The 23,074-nt window shown below is 33.9% G+C and overlaps 1 protein-coding gene across 1 annotated transcript in view; it reads left to right on the top strand.

Annotated features, from left to right (window-relative positions):
* Nucleotides 1-22,596, top strand: part of LOC145681288 (uncharacterized) — a 63,510-nt gene extending 40,914 nt beyond the window's left edge. Inside the window, exons 5-6 of the mRNA XM_081752922.1 lie at nt 9,439-9,736; nt 22,538-22,596. Of these exons, the coding sequence (XP_081609048.1) occupies nt 9,439-9,736; nt 22,538-22,596 (357 nt within the window). The remainder of the gene's footprint in view (nt 1-9,438; nt 9,737-22,537) is intronic.
* The last annotated feature ends 478 nt before the right edge of the window (nt 22,597-23,074 follow it).

The following is a 23,074-nucleotide window of genomic DNA, read 5'->3' as shown; positions in this document are numbered from 1 at the left end:
TTGAGAATGGAGTACTATCTTTGTATTTGTGCGCTACTGTACTATTTTTTCGCTGTTTCCAAATACATTCATTACACAATCGATGAGAAATTATATCCTTCATCATTGAATCTACAGAAATCAGAAATCAGATTTTTTCGTGTTCACATACTTAGCCGTCTAACTGCTAGATGGCAGTATAGTCATTCCTCATCCCACTTTCCTTCTCAGCGGGAACCAGTCCTTTTGAAAACCTACTTTGAACTTCTTAACAGGGGCGGGAGAAAGGAAATCATTGTGAAGAACGGGAACTTCAAACACGAGGAATGGCAAAATTTATGACCTCTTTAGTTGATGGTTTCTGTTTCAGCAGTACAGTGTATTTGTAGATGGTTTCTATGAGAACAAGTAATTTGTGTTTGTAGCGATAAAGTCAACCTTTCGACAAAGATTTGTGAAGGAGAAGCCGAACCAAAGTCTTCGTTTATGTTTTCCAAGAAAGAAATGAAAACTTCCTGTAGGACTGAGAATATACATGCAAGAGAAAAGATAAGATACATTATTATAATCTTTAGGGTAGATTAATCCCACAAATATTCTTTGTTTACCTGTCAAAAAAATCAAGAATAATATAGAGCTCTTTCATCAGCTTCTATCGTACAATACTAGACACACACATATTATATACAGCAAGGTAGGCCTAAGGTGGTGCGGGGCCCGATTGGGAACATTTTGTGGGGCACCGGGTTTATAACTAATTTGCACCAAGGTCTGTAGAGCCTATATATATATGTATAGGGTCTAATTCAAATGTCAATACAGACAGTGAATGAATTTTTAAAATGCATGTTTCACCCTTGTGCTTTGCAATTTTTAAAGAAGGTTCTGTACCAGTATTTCATAGTTTTCATCTCTTACAAGTAAACTTATCGATGTCGAAATCTAGTTTCTTGACCAACTTGGCACAGAAGTGTAGAATATCAAGAAACGAGCGTAAGCAAAATTTAAAGTGTTTCTGTCCATAAAGATGGCCGCAGTGGCGAAAAACTTGACTGACCAGAACAAGCCATAACAATGCGTTTTAAATTTGAAAATTTCGTTTTATTTGTAAAACGGGTAAACGGATGAAAACCAAAACCACATTAACCGACACCGGGGAAGTAGACATCTACTTGAGGGTATGCTTATCATGGCTGCCATCTTGTATCTCACTTAACTTCTATTTTCTTTTTAATAGGAAGGCGGTCACATATCAAATTGGGCTAGACTTTTACGAGAAATACAGTGGTGCAGTCTATGTTTCCATAAGTTTATATTTGTAAGAAATACTGAAATACACATTGATATAAATTAGTTGGTTCAAAGATTCCTTAACAGCTGTATCTTTTTGAAAACAATTGAAGTCAGTGAAACCTAATGTACGCTAGTGAGAACATCGTAGGTAGCTACTTATGAAAGGTATAATCAGCTTGAAATCGTCACCGACTGTAGACAAAATGAAATGGTGATGAGAGGATTACAAACTTCAAGGAACTGATTGCAGATGAATGACATATTTTCCATTGGGTTCTTCTAGTTAGAACACAAACTTTCATAAGCAGCCACCTATTCAGTATGCACTAGTATACATTCGCTTTTCCTTACTTCATTTTTCAAAAGAAAAAAAAATCCACGGGATTTTTCGCAGGAGAGGGCAAAAGTTTGTCTTATGGTTTTGAATTTTTAATATAACTATAATAAGAGAAAGGATATGCAAAGAAATCGCACTGAGGCTGATTTATTTGATACCTTCTCGGTAGTATCACATGACGTAATCAGTAAAAACTCCAGGGACTTTTACTTACTAAGGTGTTCAAAATAAAAAGGGTGTGTACTTACAATAATGATATACATTTTTACACAAACTCAAAGACAACAATATTTTTACGCCCAGGGATGTGTGTAAGAAAATTTAGGGGAGTGTTAAGGTGTGCAAGATACTCCCCAGACATACTATCTATTTTTACAACAGAAGTTATAAACATAAAAAAACTAAAGAAACTACTGCAGCATTAAATTCAGAAAATATTTGCTTATGCCCGGAAACTTAATATAAACTATTCATTTACTTGTTAGGGAGATGCAATACCTTCCCTTGTGGAGTCCATGGATATACCTGTAGTGTAATATGCTGTTGTGTGTACTTGATAACCGAGAGTAGCAGAACAGATTCACTTGACTGGGGGCCTCGCGAACATAATATCATGTATTAGGAGCAAAATTTAGTCATAGGGACCACAACACACTTGTTTGCTTTGGGCCTAATATACTGTTAAAACGGTACTGGAGAGTACATTAGACTGGACAGTAGAGTAGACGACACTAGCGCGGGGCCCGATTGGGAGCAATCGGTTCAAGGCCGGCCTTGAAATATTATATATATATATATATACAGTGGCGGATCCAGGACATGATCAAGGGAGGAGCCATAGTTTGCCTCTTTATCCAGAGTAAACAGGATTGAAGCCCATTTTATCCAGTGTATACCTGAGCGTCAAGGAGGGGGGGCTATAGCCTCTATAGCCACTCTTGGATCCGCGCCTGTATATGTATACTATTTGCACTGCCAGATTTTCGTATAAGAGAAACAAGCTATAACTTAGGACCCCGCTCTCTTGGGGGCTCCAAAATCTAAAGAAAAACTGGATATGCATTTCTACAATATAAGGAAATTAAAAAAATAAAATAAAATTTAAATATACGTAGCAACAGTGCTTCCTACTGTGTAGCCTACATTCATGTAATTAATGGGGCTCCTTCTGCTAGTATGCTTCCTAAATTATCTCTAGTTTCTTTATTTCTGTATGTAGGGTGCCTATGTTCATCTGGACACATAAAGGGCCCCCATTACCTTAAACAGCTTGGGGCCCCACTAAACCTAAATCCGACTCTGACTATCTATTTATGCATGTTTGCTCTCTCTCTCTCTTTTCGAAGCAGTGTTTCTTTGATATTGCTTCCAATTCTGGCAGGTTTTACCAAGGGGAGAAGAGTCCTTACTCATTCCAGGCATTCAAACTAGGGACTGGACTACTTGCTTCCAACATTCCGTCCCTCATGTATCCCGGTCTGAATCAATTGTCTAAAGCCCATAAAACATTCGAGTTCAAATGTAGATGTTGCTCATCAGTGTCGACACCTAAATATTTTTCAATCAACGGTAGAGGTGTTTGGTACCCTCAATCTGTCTCCCTCTTATTAGCGGAGAAACACTCTATATTCGGTAGTAATTCTTTTTTTTTCTTTTTTTTAAAAAGTACTGTTTAATGTACAGTATGTAGTAACGCATAGGAAACTAAATTTTAATATACCCTAATAGTATAGAAACGCATCATACGGTACCTTACCAAAATAAACACCCTGTGCCAAGGATGGAAACATTAACAATAATAAAAAAGATAATAATAAACATTTTAAAGGAATTCTTTTATTAATCAAGTCGCACTTAAAAGTAAAAAACAATTTTGTTTATGCATGACTTTAAAAAAAATGAGATGCACTCTAATATAGGCTTAAAGTTACTTTATAAATTCTTAAAATGACGCGCCCCATTCTTTTTATTTAGTATTGCACAAACAAAATTATTTTTAACTTTTTAGTGCGAGTTGATTAACACAAGAATGTTTTTAAAGGGGGTTTTATCATTTTTTTATTCGTTGGACACATTTTCCAAATCTTAAAGTGAAATGCAACCAGGGAAACCAGGGCTGGTTATAGGCTAGTATTTATTTTAGGATAAAGAAGTTGAAAATAAAAACATTTAAAATTTGCTTTTAAAATAAATAGATATATTGCTAAGTATGAAAATAACAATGGAATGTTGTATTGTCACCGGACTTACGTCGCTCTGCAACAGTTCTTAGTTCTATGACGTTAGGAAATAAGTTCAATTTATACGAACACTTATTCAATGTTTGAAACAAACACGTGTTACGTCATTGTACACTCATGCCCAAAATGATTATCGCATATCTATAACTGTCTTCTTGTAAGAGTATAAAGTAATAATGATTTTGCTGGGTACTTTTAATACTGATACTATGTGTACAATTGGGAAATGTATATGTGGTAAATTTCATAGGAAAATATTTATAAATACCAAAATTAGAATAAGAAAACAAAATGTTGCTAAATGGACACGAAAGTTTTATTTTCGTTTTATTGTTCTTATTTACTGCTCGTTTGACATGAAATTTGCCACATACATGTCTCTGGCGATTGTACACATACTAACATTATAAGAAATACCGGATGAATTCGTTATCAAATTATATTCCTACAACAACATATTTATAGATATGCGACAATAATTTTGGACATGAGTGTACCTTCCTGAAGAAGGTGACACATCTTTTAATTCTATTGCTAATGACGCGGTCTATTTCCTAAAATAAAAACCAACAACCAAGTAGGACATATGCTCCCTCCTGTCCTTCTAAGCCGGTCCCTAAAGCTGAATGTAACATTGCAACCCTTTCCTGTTGTAATAGGATAAAAAAACTCAGGATGGTCAGCCACTGGTATCGAATCCAGGACCATTCGAATGTGAAGGTGAGAGGGTAAATCTGGTGGTCATATTTTGAAAAGAAAATAAGGAAATGGATTCCACTAAAAAAGAGTCACATTGTCAATACATTTCAGATCTTTGCCTAGGTTTTCTGCCTTTCAATTCCAAGTTGTTGTTTTTTTTTTTAACCAGGAAGGCTCTAAATAAATTAGAATATCGACTCTCCCGTTTTTTTTTGTTGTTGTTTTTTTTTAATATTGGCATGGTTCTTCATTTTATATCAGACTCTTCCCGCACTATTCTGTTATTTACCATATGTAGAAATCCTTTGAGAAAGAGACAGGCGACAAGTGCTTTAGTTCTCTATGGTATGTTTGTGATCGTTGTAGATATTTGAGTGGCTCTCTAGACACGGGACTGAGGGCTGATATCATGTTGGTCCCTCTTTATTTTTTCTTCAGTTCTGTTTCTCTTTTAGCCAAAACAAGGAATTTCACTCTTTTGTCCCATTTGCAACCGTAACCACCCCCATCCTGCGCTGTCCAACTTTGACCACATGCAGGGGAAAAGAAGGAAAAGGAGGGGTGCCATTTGCTTTGACGGCATTTCAGCAACAACCCCATCTGTTGCCAAAATAAGGAAACACTTTGTACAGAAAGGAGAAACTGAGGAAGCTGATACCTTCGATTTGTCAAGATCACTTGAGTCCCGCCGACTCTTAAAGAAGTCCGGTTAGTAAATTTCTTAAATTGAGAAACTCCCGCCCTAGCCATCGGGAAAATCCCGTCATTACTCTAAATGTAAAACAATAACGGAAAAATCCTGTTATTGCTTTGCATGCAAAATTTAAAGGTCAACGTATCATAATCAGTACGCTAAAACTGAGGTATTAAATTACAAATTTAGTACGTACATATCATTGAAAGTACAATCCAAGCTAATGTTGGAAGCAACGTAGGCAATCGATAAATTTTGTCAATTTATATCAGTATATTTAAGCAACCTTGGCTTCTTTATAAAACAACAGGTATTCAGGCATGCAGAAATATACAATTTAGTTTCGTTTCGTATGTTCAGGCTTAACATCCTTAAGTAATACCAAGGTTATTAAGGAGAAGACTTTCGCTTAAAGTTACATCCGAACCGCTACTTTGTTTACGCATGAAAGAAGGGTTGTGGTTTGACCGAGAATTGAACATGGGACACCTAGATTAAAAGGTAAAAAGGAAATAAAACTAATGCAGATGGTTTGATGTATAGAAACGTCACCATGAAGTTCACACGATTCGCATTTTTCGTACCTTTTTTTTCGGTTTAAACCAGTTGTTTATTTAAAAAAAACAGCTGGTGTAAACCAGGCAACCCTAAAAGTAAATACTTCTTTAGAAAAATACTCAAATAAGTAGCAAAATTCTATGTAGTATTATTAATTCAAAATATTCCATACCCTCTTTTTGGAACAAAATAAAATTAAAATAAAACTTAGATAGAATAAAACTTAGAATTCTTTAGAAAAATACTTAGATTTATATGATACACTTAAAGGCTGCACATCTAGAGCTTTTGGTTTTGTATATTCTTGAAATTCTACAGTTTTATATAAGCACCATCACGGTTTACTCAGTCCTCAAGTTTTCTGTATTTTTAACAAGAGGGATTCAACATATGAAGGTTGTGAGGTAAGAACACAGTTACCCACAATTTTACTATTTTAGGACATTAGAAATTTTCTGCTGCACAATCCATTTTGAAAGTCGGAGAGCTGATTTTTCACATAAGACTATATATGAGGGATTAAACGAAGCGGTATGCGTTGCTGTCTATCTGGTGCTGCATAACTCAGCAATTGAAAATTTGTTAGTTACCATGTTCTTGGCTCACACCCTTCATATCATTATGGAACTCTCTTCCCCCCCCCCCCCCACCAACACCCCAAAAAAAAAGAGAACTACGGAATATATTTAAGTTAAGATAAATACAACTGCACAACAAACATGACTGAGTAGAGCTTTTGCACATCTATCGGGAAGTCCGAGATTCAACTCAGCATTCGACCATTCTGACAAAACTTATCTTCATTCCATCTATGAAGTAGAAATAGTGCGTGTACTGTGAGTTGGTCGACTTCCTTTCTTATTGTTTTTAAATCGTTATTATTACTAATTACCAGCAGTGACGGTTTTGCGAAGGTTAGGGGGCGGTCTTTCGGACTGAAGCCTGATCCCCAAAATTACGGAGTGTGTAAAACAAACGAAATACCTATTAGTTATACCTTTACTCATAAACTTTAAGCTGCCGTCAAATAAAAATTACGAATGTTTAGAAAAACTAAACATTAGTAAGAAAAAACCCTCCCAAAATACTTTTCTAAATCCGTCACTGATTCTCAATATAAAATGATCTTCAAGGTTGTATCCGGAAGATTATCGCTAAATACATAAACGAAACGAAATACAGTATTAGTTATGCCTGTACTCATAAACTTCAAGCTCCTCCCAAATAAAATTAGGACATTTTAGAAAATGAAACAATCAGAGAAACACGTCCCAAAGTACGTTTCTAAATCCGCTACTGATTACTTGTATAAATTAGTATTCAAGGTTGTAACCGGAAAATTATTGCAAAATCGTTGCACAGCTATAGTATAACAGAAATGTGGAAGTACGGTTAGACGGATTTATTGAAAAACGTACGCTTTGACGGATATATAGAAAAACGTAAGTTTAACTTTTGCGCTAGAAGCTAGAGTGCTAAGCTCCTAGAAATGAACCACAGACGACAAACTGAAATGATCCCGAGAAGAAAAAAATTTCGATAACTCAAAAGTTAAACTAAAGTTAAATAGCCTCTAAAATTGCCCTCAAATACTACATTCTTCATGTTAGCTTTAATTCGTAAAACATGTGCTCCATCCATCTTGATGGTGAATTTTAGAGCGAAATATGGCATTTAAGTCATGGAATTCTTATCTAACTGTAGAATACACTATAAGAAAGCTATTTAGATAGAAAAATCATGAAATTGAAAAAAGCCAAAATTTCCAAAATTCTCGTTTTTTTTCAAAAAAGCCAGCTTTTTATGTGAAAAAAACCATCGATTCAAAAAAGCAGGCTTTTTGGCATCTCTAATCCTTACAGAATTCACACAGAGCAGCAACTAAAACACCAAGATCCGGCGCAACGCCTTGAGTTTGTCCTTTGGCTTTTGGCACAAACAAAAATGGATGGCATATATCCGTGAAGTATCCTGTGGACTGATGAGATGCATTTTACACTAGAAAGGGAAAGAACCCGTAAAACTATTGAGTATGGGACTCAGATAATACACTGTGCGTACGGGACTGTGTGGTGTGGATTCACAGGAACGTTCATTATTGGCACGTTTTCTTTGAGATGAAACCAGAAAGAGTTTTCACCTGTACCATCACATCGGCTCGTTATAGGAACCTTTTAGTGCGACATGTGATTTCTACCTTACAGGCACGAAACTGTTTGGAGACAACTGTTTTTATGCAAGACGGAGGAAAACCACATATCGGTAGCTATATGATAGATCTGCTTCGTGAAACCTTCACTGCTGCTCGCATCATCTGAGACTTTTCAGACTCGTGACTAGCAAGATCCCATGATTTAAATACGTGTGAATTCTGACTGTGATGATATCTGTAAGCTCGGGTATACTCGGAAAATGTCCAGTCGCTGGTGGACACCATAAGGTGACATGTGTGCTGGAACTGCTACGAGCAACTATTGCGCACGTAATTTGGCGGTTGCGACATGTTTTTAGTGGCCTGTGGGGCATGTTGAGTAAATTGGTCACTGTAACCAAAAATGTTAATAAAGTTATTCCCATTGCACCTTTTGTTACCAATTAATGGAAATAAAGTTTTACCTTTTGATATTCTAAAGTTGTTCTCTTTGCATCGTTTGTTACAATCATCTACCCTTCACCTTGGTTGTAGCACATTTATATCACATGTTTTACCTCTTCGACCTAGATAATCATCCATACATTCAGGACTATTTCTGCGTATGTATTACCTGCGTAGGGTCAAATTTTCTCCTCGTGGTGGATAGTGGAACTAATATTTTTCAGTGTAATACACTTTTGCATAGTCTCATTAGCATATTTACCAAATTTCAATGTAATACGTTGATTACAGCCAGCAATGGACTGACGTGAATAGAGGTACTTTAATTGTAACCACCCTGTACATTCATTATTGGTACGATTGGTATACTGTATGTTATATTTATGTTAAGATACTAAATAGTAATATTAACGTAAGTTTACTGAATAATTCATTAGCAAAAAATATACAATTTAATATCAAATCTTGTATATCATTGATATGTTCTTTCGTAATATTTCTTTTCTAATGTAATATTTCTTTCTTAAACCAAATACCGTCTAACAGCTCTGTTCTATAGGCTAAATATTAACGAATGTTTGTGCTAGAATTGGTGATAATATGTAAATGGTAGCTTTACTACCAACGATTATCAATTTTAACTTAAAAAGAACATATAACTATTGAAATAAATGATTGTGGAAGAATTAGAGAAATGTGAATGTGGGAGGAAACAGGAGAACCCGTGGGCAGGATGTTGTTCACCACAAACTCACTTGGCCTGAGATCCAGCCAGGGACCTTAGTACCAGAAGTGAGAACTTTATCATTCAACCTCTGTGGTCTTAAGAATATGTAGCAAAACGGGAAAATTTCTAGATCTAGAAATACGATATTGTCATTACAAATTTACATGGCCTAGGATCAAAACAAGTACCCCCTCTCAGCAGAGTGGAGTGCTCTGCCACCTTACCCTAAGGAACACTAATGTGTATATTGGTTAAAGGTTGTATTTTTTATTATAATTCTCAATTTAAATGTTTCATGTAATTACGTTTTTACAGATTCTAAGTCTCTCAAATTATGAGGTTCCGTTACAAAATAATTTTGGGTCTTCAATTATGGGAGAAACGGCACAAGCTTTAAAAGAGTATTATGCTATTGTTGTTTTAAGACCAGAGGTTTCTGTTGAAGATGTCCGCCAGATTCCAGTGTCATCAAGAAAATGTAGATTTCCAGAGGAAAATGAAGGAATGTGGGCATTTCCGTACTACAGCTACTCAGCTTGTATAGCACAGTGTAGAGTAGAACAGAAAATGAGGTTATGTAATTGTACTGACGTTATCGTGGGATATAATACAGGTAAACACTAAGAATAGTGAAGACAAGTGTTGTATTGAAGAAATAATTCAATTGTTCCTGGTGACGTGATTTTAGTAAGTCTTCTTGGGATATCGGCCAGGTGATGATATGGACATCCGATATATGCATTCGAAACGTCGGATGTCAATACCTTCACTTGGCTGATAGCCCGAGAAGTCTTACTAAATGTTGTATTGGTTTACGATTACGACATTGTAAATGCATACATTATTGTTTTTCCTTATGTTACTGTATAAGGAGATGGGCGGCTTTACGTAGCAATGTAGTATCTAAGAATAATTTTTGTTTCTAATGTATAGAATAGAATGTTTTACTGTTAAAGAAAAAGAGGAAGCTTGGTTCAATAACTCAGAAGTAAAGAAAGAACAACTTGTATATAGCTATCATTGTAATGCCACTGTAATCACTGCAGTTACTACAGTGTCACTCTAATTACATCATTTCCCATAGTTTTGAAGGTCTTCAGTTAAACAAGTTGTGAACTGAAGATAAATGTTGAGGCATTGTGACTTGTGATGTTATTAGGGAGAGAATTAATAAAGAAATAAATAAGCAAGAAAAAATTATGCTATTAAATTAGTGAGTAAGGATTTGAAAGTCGAATTCAAGTATGTTCAACAGTGTCTTTATACACACTAATTTGGTAAAGGCAAACGTGGTATTCTGAACCACTCATATATTATGAGCCGCCCTCAGAACCTTTTCATACACCGTTTTGAAGCTGGCAGTGACGACTGAAACTGCTGGTTTAGTCATGCTTTCTACCATTATAACTTTCTCGTTCTGTTGTAGCTAATATTTTGTGAATGGATATGTTGTTTTAGTTTTATCGATTGGATCAGGGCCGCCCACAAGGGGGATGTATGGCGCAAGCTGCGCCATTGAGAAAAATTTTGGGGGAGGATTTTACTCTACTTTCGAACTAGCAATTTTACTGTCGGAATAGCATTAAAACACGATTTTGAGAAGCTAATTTTCAAAAATTTTCCGGGGTGAACCCCCGTACCCCCTGCTTCGATACTCGATGAATGAAGTACCGCGCAAGTAGCCGTATAAAAGGAAAGGTTGGTTCGTTTTAAGAGAGAAGGGCCGCCCACAGGAGGGATGAATGGCGCGTGCCATCGAGAAAAAAATTGGGGAAGAATTTTACTCTAATGTCGAATAAGTAATTTTGCTGTCGTCAGAATAACATTGGAACACGATGCGATTTTTTAAAAATCTCGAGAATGAATCCCTTGCGTCTTACTTTTCATGTACAAGGGAATTATATCAATATTTTGTAAAGAAAAAAATAATACTACTAATTGTAAAGAAAGAATACCTGTGCCATACACAGTGTGTAGAAGTTTTTATACCCTTCAATATCCTTAAAGAACATATTTAGTATTGTACACTACCAAGACTACTAATAAAAGTAATTCCATTTTTATAATTACTACTGCCCCTACTACTACTACAAGCATATAAAACTACTACAGGAAATAAAAACAACAACAAAAATAACAATTACTAGTACTATAAAAACTACTGCTACACTGGGCAATTGTTTTTAGAGGACTTGAGTTTTGAGGAGGGAAGAGATTATTAGTTTTTGGGGGGAGTGCGCCATCAGCTTTGGAGGGGATGGGCACCCCTGGATTGGATCACTTTGAAAGATTAGTATTTCGGCTTTAATTATAGTGCTTATTCAATGAAATTAATCCTAGTATATTATTGCAGCGGGTAAAGCCTGTTTAAAAGATTCCCTTAAGAAAATACTACGTTATTTAAAACTTATTCGTACAACGATTTATTATGAGTTACAACGATTCGTTGATTCGTTGCAATTCCAATAGCGAGGGTTACAACGGGATCCACGAAAACTTTGGCTATTGAATAAAAAGAAATGAGGCTCAGTTAAAGGGAAAAGAAAATTGAAGGATGCAATAAAGATGATTGACAGGCTACCAAGAAAACACAAACTGAAAGAAACCATACAGTAAAACTGTAAAAATTAAACTTCTTGAAGATTCAGATAAGGAGATAAATACGTCTTAGAAACGCCAATAAAAGTGGAAAATCTCTGTAGTAAAGTAATTTGTTTGTTCTGTGCGTGCCTATTTTCGGTAGATAACCTAGGAAAACTGTGGATTTGTGATATCTACAAAATGTAAGCATACAACAACTCCGCTTGATGCGAAAATGTTTACATTTGTACATTTTGTAAATATGCATTACAGAAGAAACCTCTTTCAACTTTTGAAATTGTATTATGTTGAATTTGCAATGACCTTCTAATGAATGAATTATATTGAATTCTCTTTCGCCTCATAATTCGCTGTATACACTTCTGTCCCTAACGAACCTTCGTTGTTGATTTGGGTTGTATCTTGGTGGTACGGTCTGATTTGTGGGTTGATTGCCGTTTAACTTGAGTATTGTTGTAACTCGAATTACTTGACTACTCGGTATAATGATTGACTGAATATTGAATTAGAAGTATGAATTTGTTTTGCGTGTTATCGTACAGCACTGGTAGTACTGGTTGTTTTGTTCTGTCGTTATTATACTGTACACTAGTTCGGTTGAAGTTTGTAACATGCCTCTAAGTGCTCCGTCCTGGGCCGCTGGTTGTAATAACCAGGACAATTATTAGTATGCGGGATTCTTAATTTCTATGTATATTGGCTATATTTTGCAAGTAAGCATTTAAAATTTCCATGCAGAATTATCTGGAGTTAATCTATATTTAGAGTGAATTTCAGACTAGAACTAGCTTAAATATTACCAGTAAACTGCTATTATCTTCATAAATTAACAAAAAAATTGTGAATGAATACTAAGGTGATATGGATAAGTAAAAGTAACTGTTTTTCTAGCTTGATAAATTTTATAACAAAATTCATGAAAAATTAAATATGCAATACAGAATAATCTTTAATTAAATATCAACAATTTATAAATAAAATTGAAAATCCAAAAAATATATATCTGAGTTGACTGGTAAATATGAAATCTTCACAACAAGAATACAACTTTCGGTAATTAAACTAATATATATAATAAATATAATACCTCCTAATCCTTATAATTCCAATATGAATTCAATATTTGATCTGCTGGAAAATTTTAACAATATATATATAGAGTATATTAAATAATCAAGTTTTAACACTCACCCAATTAAATATGCTTTGAACAACCATCAAAATCCTTCAGGAGGACTATTTCGAATAACCTCTGTTAACACGCTTTTCATATTATCACACCAATTATAGATATTTCGGTATAGAAATTAGAACTTTCACAAATATAATAGGTTGATTTTTTTTTTGGTAGCTTTTAACAAATTCACAAAATTCTTGAAATTTATATCACGATAATTATTCAACTATACCACTTTCTTGAAAACCGTTAAAGATTCACATTAAGCAGAGATAAACCTTGCCCAGTTCGACATATCGTTTCGAATGGCTGTTCAAACTTCCTACAGCTCATTCGAACGTATGTGTTTTCAGAGATTTCCGCTAGAAGGCGCTCTAGTACCCTGAAGTGTAGGTACTGAAAGCATAACCTTCTAGGATATCATTGACATTATAACTTTTTTTTTATATATATATAATGTGATCTCATCACACGTAACAAATATCGCCCTCCCGGCTATAAAAAGTTGGCACAACTTTTTATTTCTATTTTAAACCATAATTTTAAAGTATTCTTATTCTATATTTAATTATGAATAGATAGATTCTGTTAATCTTTCTAGGTATCTATTACTATTAACTTCCACCAGCTAATTAATCAACTACTGATTCTAACTAACCATCACTCTCACTCTATTCGCTACATACCAAACGAAAAAATTAACTGAACTAAAGAAAAAAAATTTCCCCCATAAATTCAAACACACCACCTAACATTCTATTAATCCCAACTACTCTAGTTAGTTAATAAGTATTAGTTATTACTAATAGTCTCTATCTATTCATAAAGTTTTACAAAAATTCATTCTCAATATGTTTCTATCTATATCTTCAGGAGGTATTCCTACTCTTTCTTTTGAAATTAATTTCAGTAATAATAACAATATTCATTATACTCATCAAACATAGCACCATCATTATTCCAATCAATCTTCAGCTTCGTTACATCTGGTTGAGCTTCGTTACATACATTCCATAAAATTTTCCATGCCGGAATTTTCACTAATACAATTTTTTACAGACATTTTTGGGACATAGATACAAGACAGCCAGATCTGGAACACTAACAAAAACATATATTAGAAACACATTAAAATATTTTAAAAACAATTTAATATATTATCTCTACTTAAATAAAGTTTATCTGACTAGATGGTTTGTAAGATTTTTTTTATAATTCTGACTAGATCAATTATTTCTACTTTTTTTTTAACTTCAGTTGGGAATCAAGTACAGAAATATGCTTAATATATTTAATATTTATGATGCATTTCCTCTTCTTTCTCTATACTTTTTCGTCAAACTAACATGACTCTTACGGATATCTCTGGGATTGTCTACATTAACAACTCTTATGGTATTCCTACCCAGAAAACATTCGATCTCGAATGGTCCACACCATTTCGCACACAAAGATTTTGTTCTTTTATCTTTCATCCGAACAAGTTGATACGTAATCTTTTATATCCTTCAATATCCCATTCCATGTAAAACGAGCACAGATCTTAGCTATAGATTTATTTATACTAGCATGAGAACCTGGCAAAATATTTGAATGAAAGAATTCTATTATACTAGGAACTAATTCCTTAGGCAAACATACTTTGTATGGATTTCTTATAGCTCTTGTTTTCTTACATAATATGCCTTGGATTAATTTATATCCTTCTACTTCCCTTTTTGCTCTTAATTCCCTTATAATATTACCTAATTCAGGGTCCTTTAATTGATGTTCTTTAATTGATATATTAGCAAAAGGCATATTCCAAAGGTTAATTAGACAATAATTATTTACCTGTTCAGAGTGAGAAAGTTCAGTTTCCATTTCCTCAAAATTATTCTGATCATGTAACCTTGAAATAAAATCAGCTGTTATATTCATATTAGAGGATATAGATTTTACCTCAAACGTAAAAGCAAATAGTCTGTATAACAATGATCCATAACGTTTAACCCTTTTCATATTCCTCAAGGCATATACAAGTCCAGAATGATCCATTCTTAATTCAAAAGGTTTATGCAAGTAAGTACTAAAACGTTCCATAGTTTCTATAGCTGCTAACATTTCTAGCAAGTAAATCGGCTTATTAAAGTCATGTTTCTTTAAGCGTCTACTATAGAATGCTACAGGTACCAAGTTATTATTATCATCATATTGTTGTAGGACTCCGCCTAAACTTTTGAGACTGCTATCTGTATTGACAATAAACTTCTTATTTAAATCGGGTAATTTTAACATTACATGATTGGCAAATAATTCCTTAATATCTTCCAATGCTTTTTGTTGTTCCGGTCCCCAAACAAATTCAGCAGAAGCCGCCCTTAAACGATCTATGGGTTCCATAACCTCATGGAACTGCGGGACAAACTTTGCATAGTATTGTAAAAAACAAGATAAAGAAATTAATCCTTTTTTTGTCTTTGGAGCAGGTAACTTTCTAATTACTTCTAACCTTGAAGGGTCCATGTACATTTTCCCATTTTCGATAATAAAGCCTAAATATGATATCTTATTTGAAAAAAAGGTACATTTCTTTGTTGATAAAGTTAAACCTTTTTCTTCCAATAACCTTAAAACTTTTTCCAATAATTGCTTATGGCTTTCTATATCTGAACTTTTGCAAATTAGGTCGTCCATATACCATTGAACCCCTTCATCTTTCAAAGGATACAATAAGTCAGTTAATATTTTAGATAATACATGACTCCCTGCTGCCAAACCAAAAGGTAAGACTTTATATTCATATAAACCCCTATGCGTAAGAAATGCTGTTAGATGACGGCTTTCCTCTGTTAAAGGTATGGTTAAATATGCTTTCCGTATATCCAGATGGCTAAAGATTTTACCATCAGATAATTCAGACAATATGTCTTCTATCCTTGGTGTGAACTGAGTATTTAAATAAAGATGACGATTCAAATCAGAATAACTAACTATTAATCTCTTTGTTCCGTCATTATTATTTACTAAAAAACAAGGGAAAGCATAATCACTGTTACTTGGTTGTATTAAATCGGCCTTTAACATCTCATCAAGAATTTTATCCATCTCTCTTTGAGAACTCCGCGATAAAGGGTAAGCCTTCTTACGAATAGGAGTGTAGTTATTTAATTGGATTTTATATTCAAAGTCTTTAATTTTACCAACATGTGATGAAAAAACAGAAGGATATTTACTAAATATCTCGTTAACATACCCTTGTAATTCAGGATTAGCTTCTAATACAACAGGATCCACCCTCAATGGACTATCCATTTGGTCCGACTGGATGTTGGGACTGCTATCCAAAGATGGTCTAATAGATGTGGCAACACTGCAAAATCCCTGTGCTGGAACTACCGGATGTCTACATCCATCCGTATCAAAAGTCTGAACTGTGGACCTTTCCAACAAGTCTGAGTCACGCAGAAATAATTTAGAAGTCTTATGGTCTGGTTCACTGTAAAATAAATCACACGAACGAGTATCTCGATTTAAACAAGGGGGGTGGATATTTAATGTATAATGTAACTGTATGTCCACTCCTTCCAAAGGGAGAAATAATTTATTATTCACTAAATCAATTTTCGCTTTCAAGAGTTTTAGTTCATTTATTCCCAGTATAAATACTGGTTCTAAATTTTCAACTAGGAAAAACTTTAGTCTGTAAACACGATTCTTAAACTTGATGGGTATAACGACGCACTGATCCAGTGTTAACTTTTGTTTATCAACACCTACACCAATGAACTTCTCATTTACCATATTCACTGGGTAGTTCAACTGCCGATTCCATTGAATAAAGCTTTGTCTATTAATTAACGATGCTGTAGAACAAGTATCTAAGCCTCCTCTAATACTTTTACCTAAGACAAATGCATCGACAAAAGCCGCAGTCAATGTTCCCAATGAGAAAGTTTTTATATTTTCACTTTTATTTCCATCAGCACTAATTTTAATCCCATCAATAGTATGTTCGTTTTTATTATTATCTTCTATTTGTTTATAATTACTAAAAGAATGCAAATCCTCTCTATATAATGGTTTGCTATTCTTCCTGCTGTTCCCTCTAGAGCCGCCATTATTTTTAAAGTTTCCGTAATATTGCTTACGCATTCCTGTTTCACATTCCCCCACATTCACAGGATTCACATTGAACACCATATTCTTTTCTCCCAAATGTTCACTATTATGTTCCCCTCGGGATCGAGTCCGGAACCCCTCCATAGGAGTCTTCATCCGATCATTATATTTCGTATGTGTGTTGTATCCCGCACTACTATTATTGCTTCCATCTTCTAACAAAGTACTTTCTAAAACTATTTCTTCCCTTTCTGGAACTTCGGACCTCTCACTTTTAGTCTTTAACCGTGACCGTAGACTATTCCCTGCAAAGCGTCTTTTATCATTGCTATTATTAAATCTAAACTGTTTGTTATTATCACCCACACTACTAGGTAAACCATTAGTTTGAACTCCGGTTCCTATAATCTGAGTCGGAGCCCTTAACCGGTCACTATTTGCTGCAGAGCGTCTTTCCGAGTTCACATCCATATTTAATTTAACTAATTGTTTTTTTAAAAGGTACTGTTTGTTAGAAACACAGTTTGCAATGCGATGTTGTCCACCACAAAAATAACACTTAATCCTATTTCTCGAATTTTCACTTTTTTCCGAATTCCTCACCAGTGCGGTATACATTTCTAAATTACGTTGATGTTTTTCGTATTCCATTATATTACCCATAAGATCATCTAATGACATTGGATAGCTATATCTATAAATTTCAAATTTGATTTGAGGTTGCATCCCCTCCAGTATAATATCCAACAATTCACTAGATCTACTATCATTAATAGGTCCGTAACATATTTCATAAGCATCACAAATATTATTAACATACTCAAGCAAATTTTCTTTAGGTCTTTGTATCACTTTTACATAACGATTTATGAGTTCTCGCCTACCTATAGGAGTTATTAATCTACGAAACAAATATCCTGATATTTGCAACCAATTATTTGTTATTTCATACAATGATACTAGCTCCTGATTTAAACGACCTTCAGCTTTACTCAAAGCTGCTATCAAAACAGACTCAACCGGGAATATTTTTAATTTAATTATTCTTAGAACTGCAACCAGAAATTGAAATAACTGTATATCGTCTGTTCCATCTGTTCTTGGGATATACTGTATTTTCTCATTAAATAAATTACTGGAAACACTTCAATTTAATTTATCAGCCCGTATTTGAAATGGCATAAAACTATTAACCAAAGGTTCGCTACTTGCATTCATTTCTTTTACCTCTATCGAGTCTTTTTCTACAAAAGGATTTGTACTACGATTTTCTTCTTTTTCTTTTATGTCAGCTGTTTGCCCCAGGTCAATAAACGGGTTTGTGTCCGCACTGACACGACTAGCACTATCTACAGACATAAGCGGTTGGAACTCGTTATGCAACATTCCACCTTCTGCTAAACTCGCCGTGGTGTTGCTTGCTATAGACCATGACTCAACCATTTACCTGGGTTTATCAACAGCAGAAATATGTAATGACCTTGACTCCCTTCCGGAATCTAAATACGATAAATCCCATCGTTGACCTTCAGTCTGCGGTACCACAACTCCTGAATCTCCATTTACAAACCCATTCAAAAATAAACGTGGTTGATTTCTTTCTTTCTTAAATTCCATATTATTTACCAAGCAAACAAAAAGAGCTATTCTAATGCAACTTAAATATCGAAAATAATTACTATTCCTTACGGTAAGCGAAAACCCTTTCACAATCATTGGCAGTTTTATTGCTATAGGCTATAAATTTTACGTACTCTGAAAATACTGACATTTAATCAATCCTAACTGAACTAATTTTAATATCCTCCTTAACATAATTCTAATTAAATAGATATATACAGATTGATCCTGAAAAATGTCCATATATTTAATAGCTTACTTAACAACTTTCCCACCTTAGTCAGATTTTACCAAACAAAACCCGCAATCTTAACATGTATTTTACTTCGTTTTTTGAAGTTAGATTCGAAACGATATGTTTGTAACGTGCCACTATGTGCTCCGTCCTGGGCCGCTGGTTGTAATAACCAGGACAATTATTAGTATGCGGGATTCTTAATTTCTATGTATATTGGCTATATTTTGCAGGTAAGCATTTAAAATTTCCATGCAGAATTATCTGGAGTTAATCTATATTTAGAGTGAATTTCAGACTAGAACTAGCTTAAATATTACCAGTAAACTGCTATTATCTTCATAAATTAACAAAAAAATTGTGAATGAATACTAAGGTGATATGGATAAGTAAAAGTAACTGTTTTTCTAGCTTGATAAATTTTATAACAAAATTCATGAAAAATTAAATATGCAATACAGAATAATCTTTAATTAAATATCAACAATTTATAAATAAAATTGAAAATCCAAAAAATATATATCTGAGTTGACTGGTAAATATGAAATCTTCACAACAAGAATACAACTTTCGGTAATTAAACTAATATATATAATAAATATAATACCTCCTAATCCTTATAATTCAATATGAATTCAATATTTGATCTGCTGGAAAATTTTAACAATATATATATAGAGTATATTAAATAATCAAGTTTTAACACTCACCCAATTAAATATGCTTTGAACAACCATCAAAATCCTTCAGGAGGACTATTTCGAATTACCTCTGTTAACACGCTTTTCATATTATCACACCAATTATAGATATTTCGGTATAGAAATTAGAACTTTCACAAATATAATAGGTTGATTTTTTTTTTTGGTAGCTTTTAACAAATTCACAAAATTCTTGAAATTTATATCACGATAATTATTCAACTATACCACTTTCTTGAAAACCGTTAAAGATTCACATTAAGCAGAGATAAACCTTGCCCAGTTCGACATATCGTTTCGAATGGCTGTTCAAACTTCCTACAGCTCATTCGAACGTATGTGTTTTCAGAGATTTCCGCTAGAAGGCGCTCTAGTACCCTGAAGTGTAGGTACTGAAAGCATAACCTTCTAGGATATCATTGACATTATAACTTTTTTTATATATATATATAATGTGATCTCATCACACGTAACAAGTTAGACTATTATTGTACTCTGCTCGTCTGCTCGTTCCTCTCTGCTGCAAAAACTAGATATTGTTCATCATTTGGTAATACAGCTAGCTACTTGCGCCTGTCGCACCAGCCATATTGCTTAGTGTTATGTAGAAGAAAACGAACTCCCGTTAACCTATCTTTTTGAAAGACTTTTCTGAAATTATTCAGCCCACATTGTTGTATTACTGAGCACTCCTTCACCTTTCCTCTGAGCAGTGGTCCATTTATGACCGGCAGGTAATATGACCTTGGGTTACAGGTGTGCTCCTACCTATATCAGTTTCATTGCGAGCAAATTGTATTGCCTTCTCTTTGCGTGTTGCACGCTCTTGTGCTGTTCTATCGTGAATGTGGAGTTCACCAAGATTCGACCTTCTGGTGATCTGTTGATTGCACTTGAAGCAATGATCAAATTAACTTCCCTTCCCATAATAGTGACATTCTGAGTACTTGAAATTGATAATTGGATAACGTTTTCTAACAATGTATACATATGGGTTGCATTATGAATATTCGACGTAACTCAAATGTTTGTTCCTAGATGTGACCAGTACGTTATTCTAAGAAATTATGCAAATAATTAAAAAAAAGAACGACGAACTTTAAACGTAGAGAAGGGAAATTGTATTTAATTTAATCTTTCCCTCATAATTGCTTAATGCTATATGAAACAATATAAATTTTTTAGAGGAACGTCGATTACACCTTAAAGTTTTGTTGTGTAGTGTGGTGGATTATTGTAGTGTGGTCATATCACTTCTGATTTTCAGAATAGCCCAGATTTGTTTCGTTACATTTGCGGGAAATTATTCCTCGGAGACAAAGACAAAGAATTGCGGATTTTATGAGAATTTTGCATATTTTCATATGACACTTGGATATCATGGTAAATCGTGGACTTCACATGATGTGTACAGATCCTGTACGGTATCGTTACGAAACTGGAGTGCGGAAAAGAGGTCAGCTATGTCATTCGCAACATCAATTGTATAGAGGAAGCCTAAAATTATAGCGACGAGTGAACTTATGTTCCTATGAAATTGAAGGTCACAACATTCGTAACAAGAAGAGGATGGTGTGTCCCCAATATTCCAACATATTTTGTTTAATATTAATTCTAGACACACACAAAGAGAATATACAGATCCTTCATACACATAGAGATTACTACTGGGAAAGAAAACAGTCGCCAATATGCAAAACGTTGAATCTTGGTTCCAGAAAATTATTGCAAAGAAACATTTAGTCAGTCCTGAGAAAGTTGTGCTTTCTGCTTTTCATTTAAAATTAGGATTGATTAAACAATTTGTATAGGCACTTGACAAGGAAAGATAATGTTAAAAGTTCATATGTGACCAACGTCCATCACTGTCATGTGGCAAAGTGAATAACCTTCGTCGGGGCAAACATTAGGAAATTACGTACTTAAAAGATAAAAGCCTCAAGGTAGAAATGACTGAAATTGAAAAGACCTACTTAGGTAACATGTATAAGTACGGTAGTTAATTTCTTGTGGAACCACAAAAATCATGATCACAGGTACGTTGTTAAGTGTATGTTACTTAAATTTCAAGAACAGGGTATCAGCAACATTGGAATATCAGTATGATGCCTGACTAATGTTGGTTATTGTACAGCTGAGTAACTTCAAAAGAGAAGCACAAGAATGTTAGGATAGCTTAGAGACGAAAGCGTGATATGTTATAAGGACTTCGTTGGTTTCCATTGTATGTGAATATAGCAGGTTGTATATAGTAATCTGTATGAGTATGGAGGATCTGTACATTCTCTTTTTGTGTGTCTAGAATTAATATTAAACAAAACATGTTAGAATATTTAGAGTAGTGAGAACTTTAGTCTGAGTAAAGGTAAAAATAATAATATACCGGTATTAAAACAGTATATAATAATGGAGAAAAAAAATTTTTAAATCTGATTTGTAAGAAAGCCTTTCGTGATGGGTGAAAACGAATTTCACATTAGTGATCAGCATCACACAAATAATAAAGTTCACCTATTAAGCGAAACATATCGCTGGTATTAATTTGCATCCCTATGTAATTTGTTTATATTTTTCATTCCTTAGTATATATTATGTATATTTTTTATAATGCTATTCTAGAGAGGTTTGATACAACAGTACTGACTTCGGTTTTTGTTTCGCATATATATATATATTTGGTTCGGCAAAAAATATATGCAGTACCATATTTAAGAATGAAAGTTTAGTCAAGCTTATTTGCGGATGTGTTTGAATTTCTGTTCTAAATTTTAACTTTGACAAAACCAAAGGAAATAATATCACAATTTTTGGACATTTATTATATTTAAAAAGTGTATATTTCTTAGATTTTTCTTTAAGGTAGTTGTTCGCAGAGTATTCGCTAAAGTAGAATTCAGTCAATGGCATATCTAAACACAGTAAATATTTTATATATTATTTTTGAAAAGATCTGATTGTATCTTTGTTCATTTCTCTTAGGCAATCAGAAGCTGTGTAATGAAGAAGAGAAGAGATGTATTGAAACAATCAAAGGTTGAGTATTGTTCAGTATCCAATACAAGTTCTTTATTCTAAAATAACCATTTCTACTCTCAATTATTCTGGAATTCCGATTTCTCGAAACTCTAAGTATGAAACAATTTCCTTATCTTAGTTCTCTTTCCGTGCTAAGAATTTTAATAAATTTGAATATGTACTTTAAAAGTTCGATATATGTTGTTTAAAATTGATCGTTTTCTTAAGTTAAATTACTAGTAATATTGTTTATTTTTGGTATAAGAAAGGCAAATATGCCACAACCACTATTTGTAGGAAAACCAGTTGCGTATAGATTCTAACTTTTACTCTTTTACACACTTCTACAGGATGTCCTACTTAAAACCGATACGACACACATTTTACATTGTTTTATATTATGTAATTATCGCAAAGTTATATCCTTAGAAATCTGTAATTTCGCGATATATACAAACAAAGTGATATAAAATGTATTTTGCGTGAAAGGTAGATAGACAG

Source organism: Thermobia domestica, chromosome 1 (assembly GCF_964235325.1).
Source record: "Thermobia domestica chromosome 1, izTheDome1.hap1.1, whole genome shotgun sequence".
NCBI lineage: Eukaryota > Metazoa > Arthropoda > Insecta > Zygentoma > Lepismatidae > Thermobia > Thermobia domestica.
This window is presented reverse-complemented; position numbering and strand designations above follow the sequence as displayed.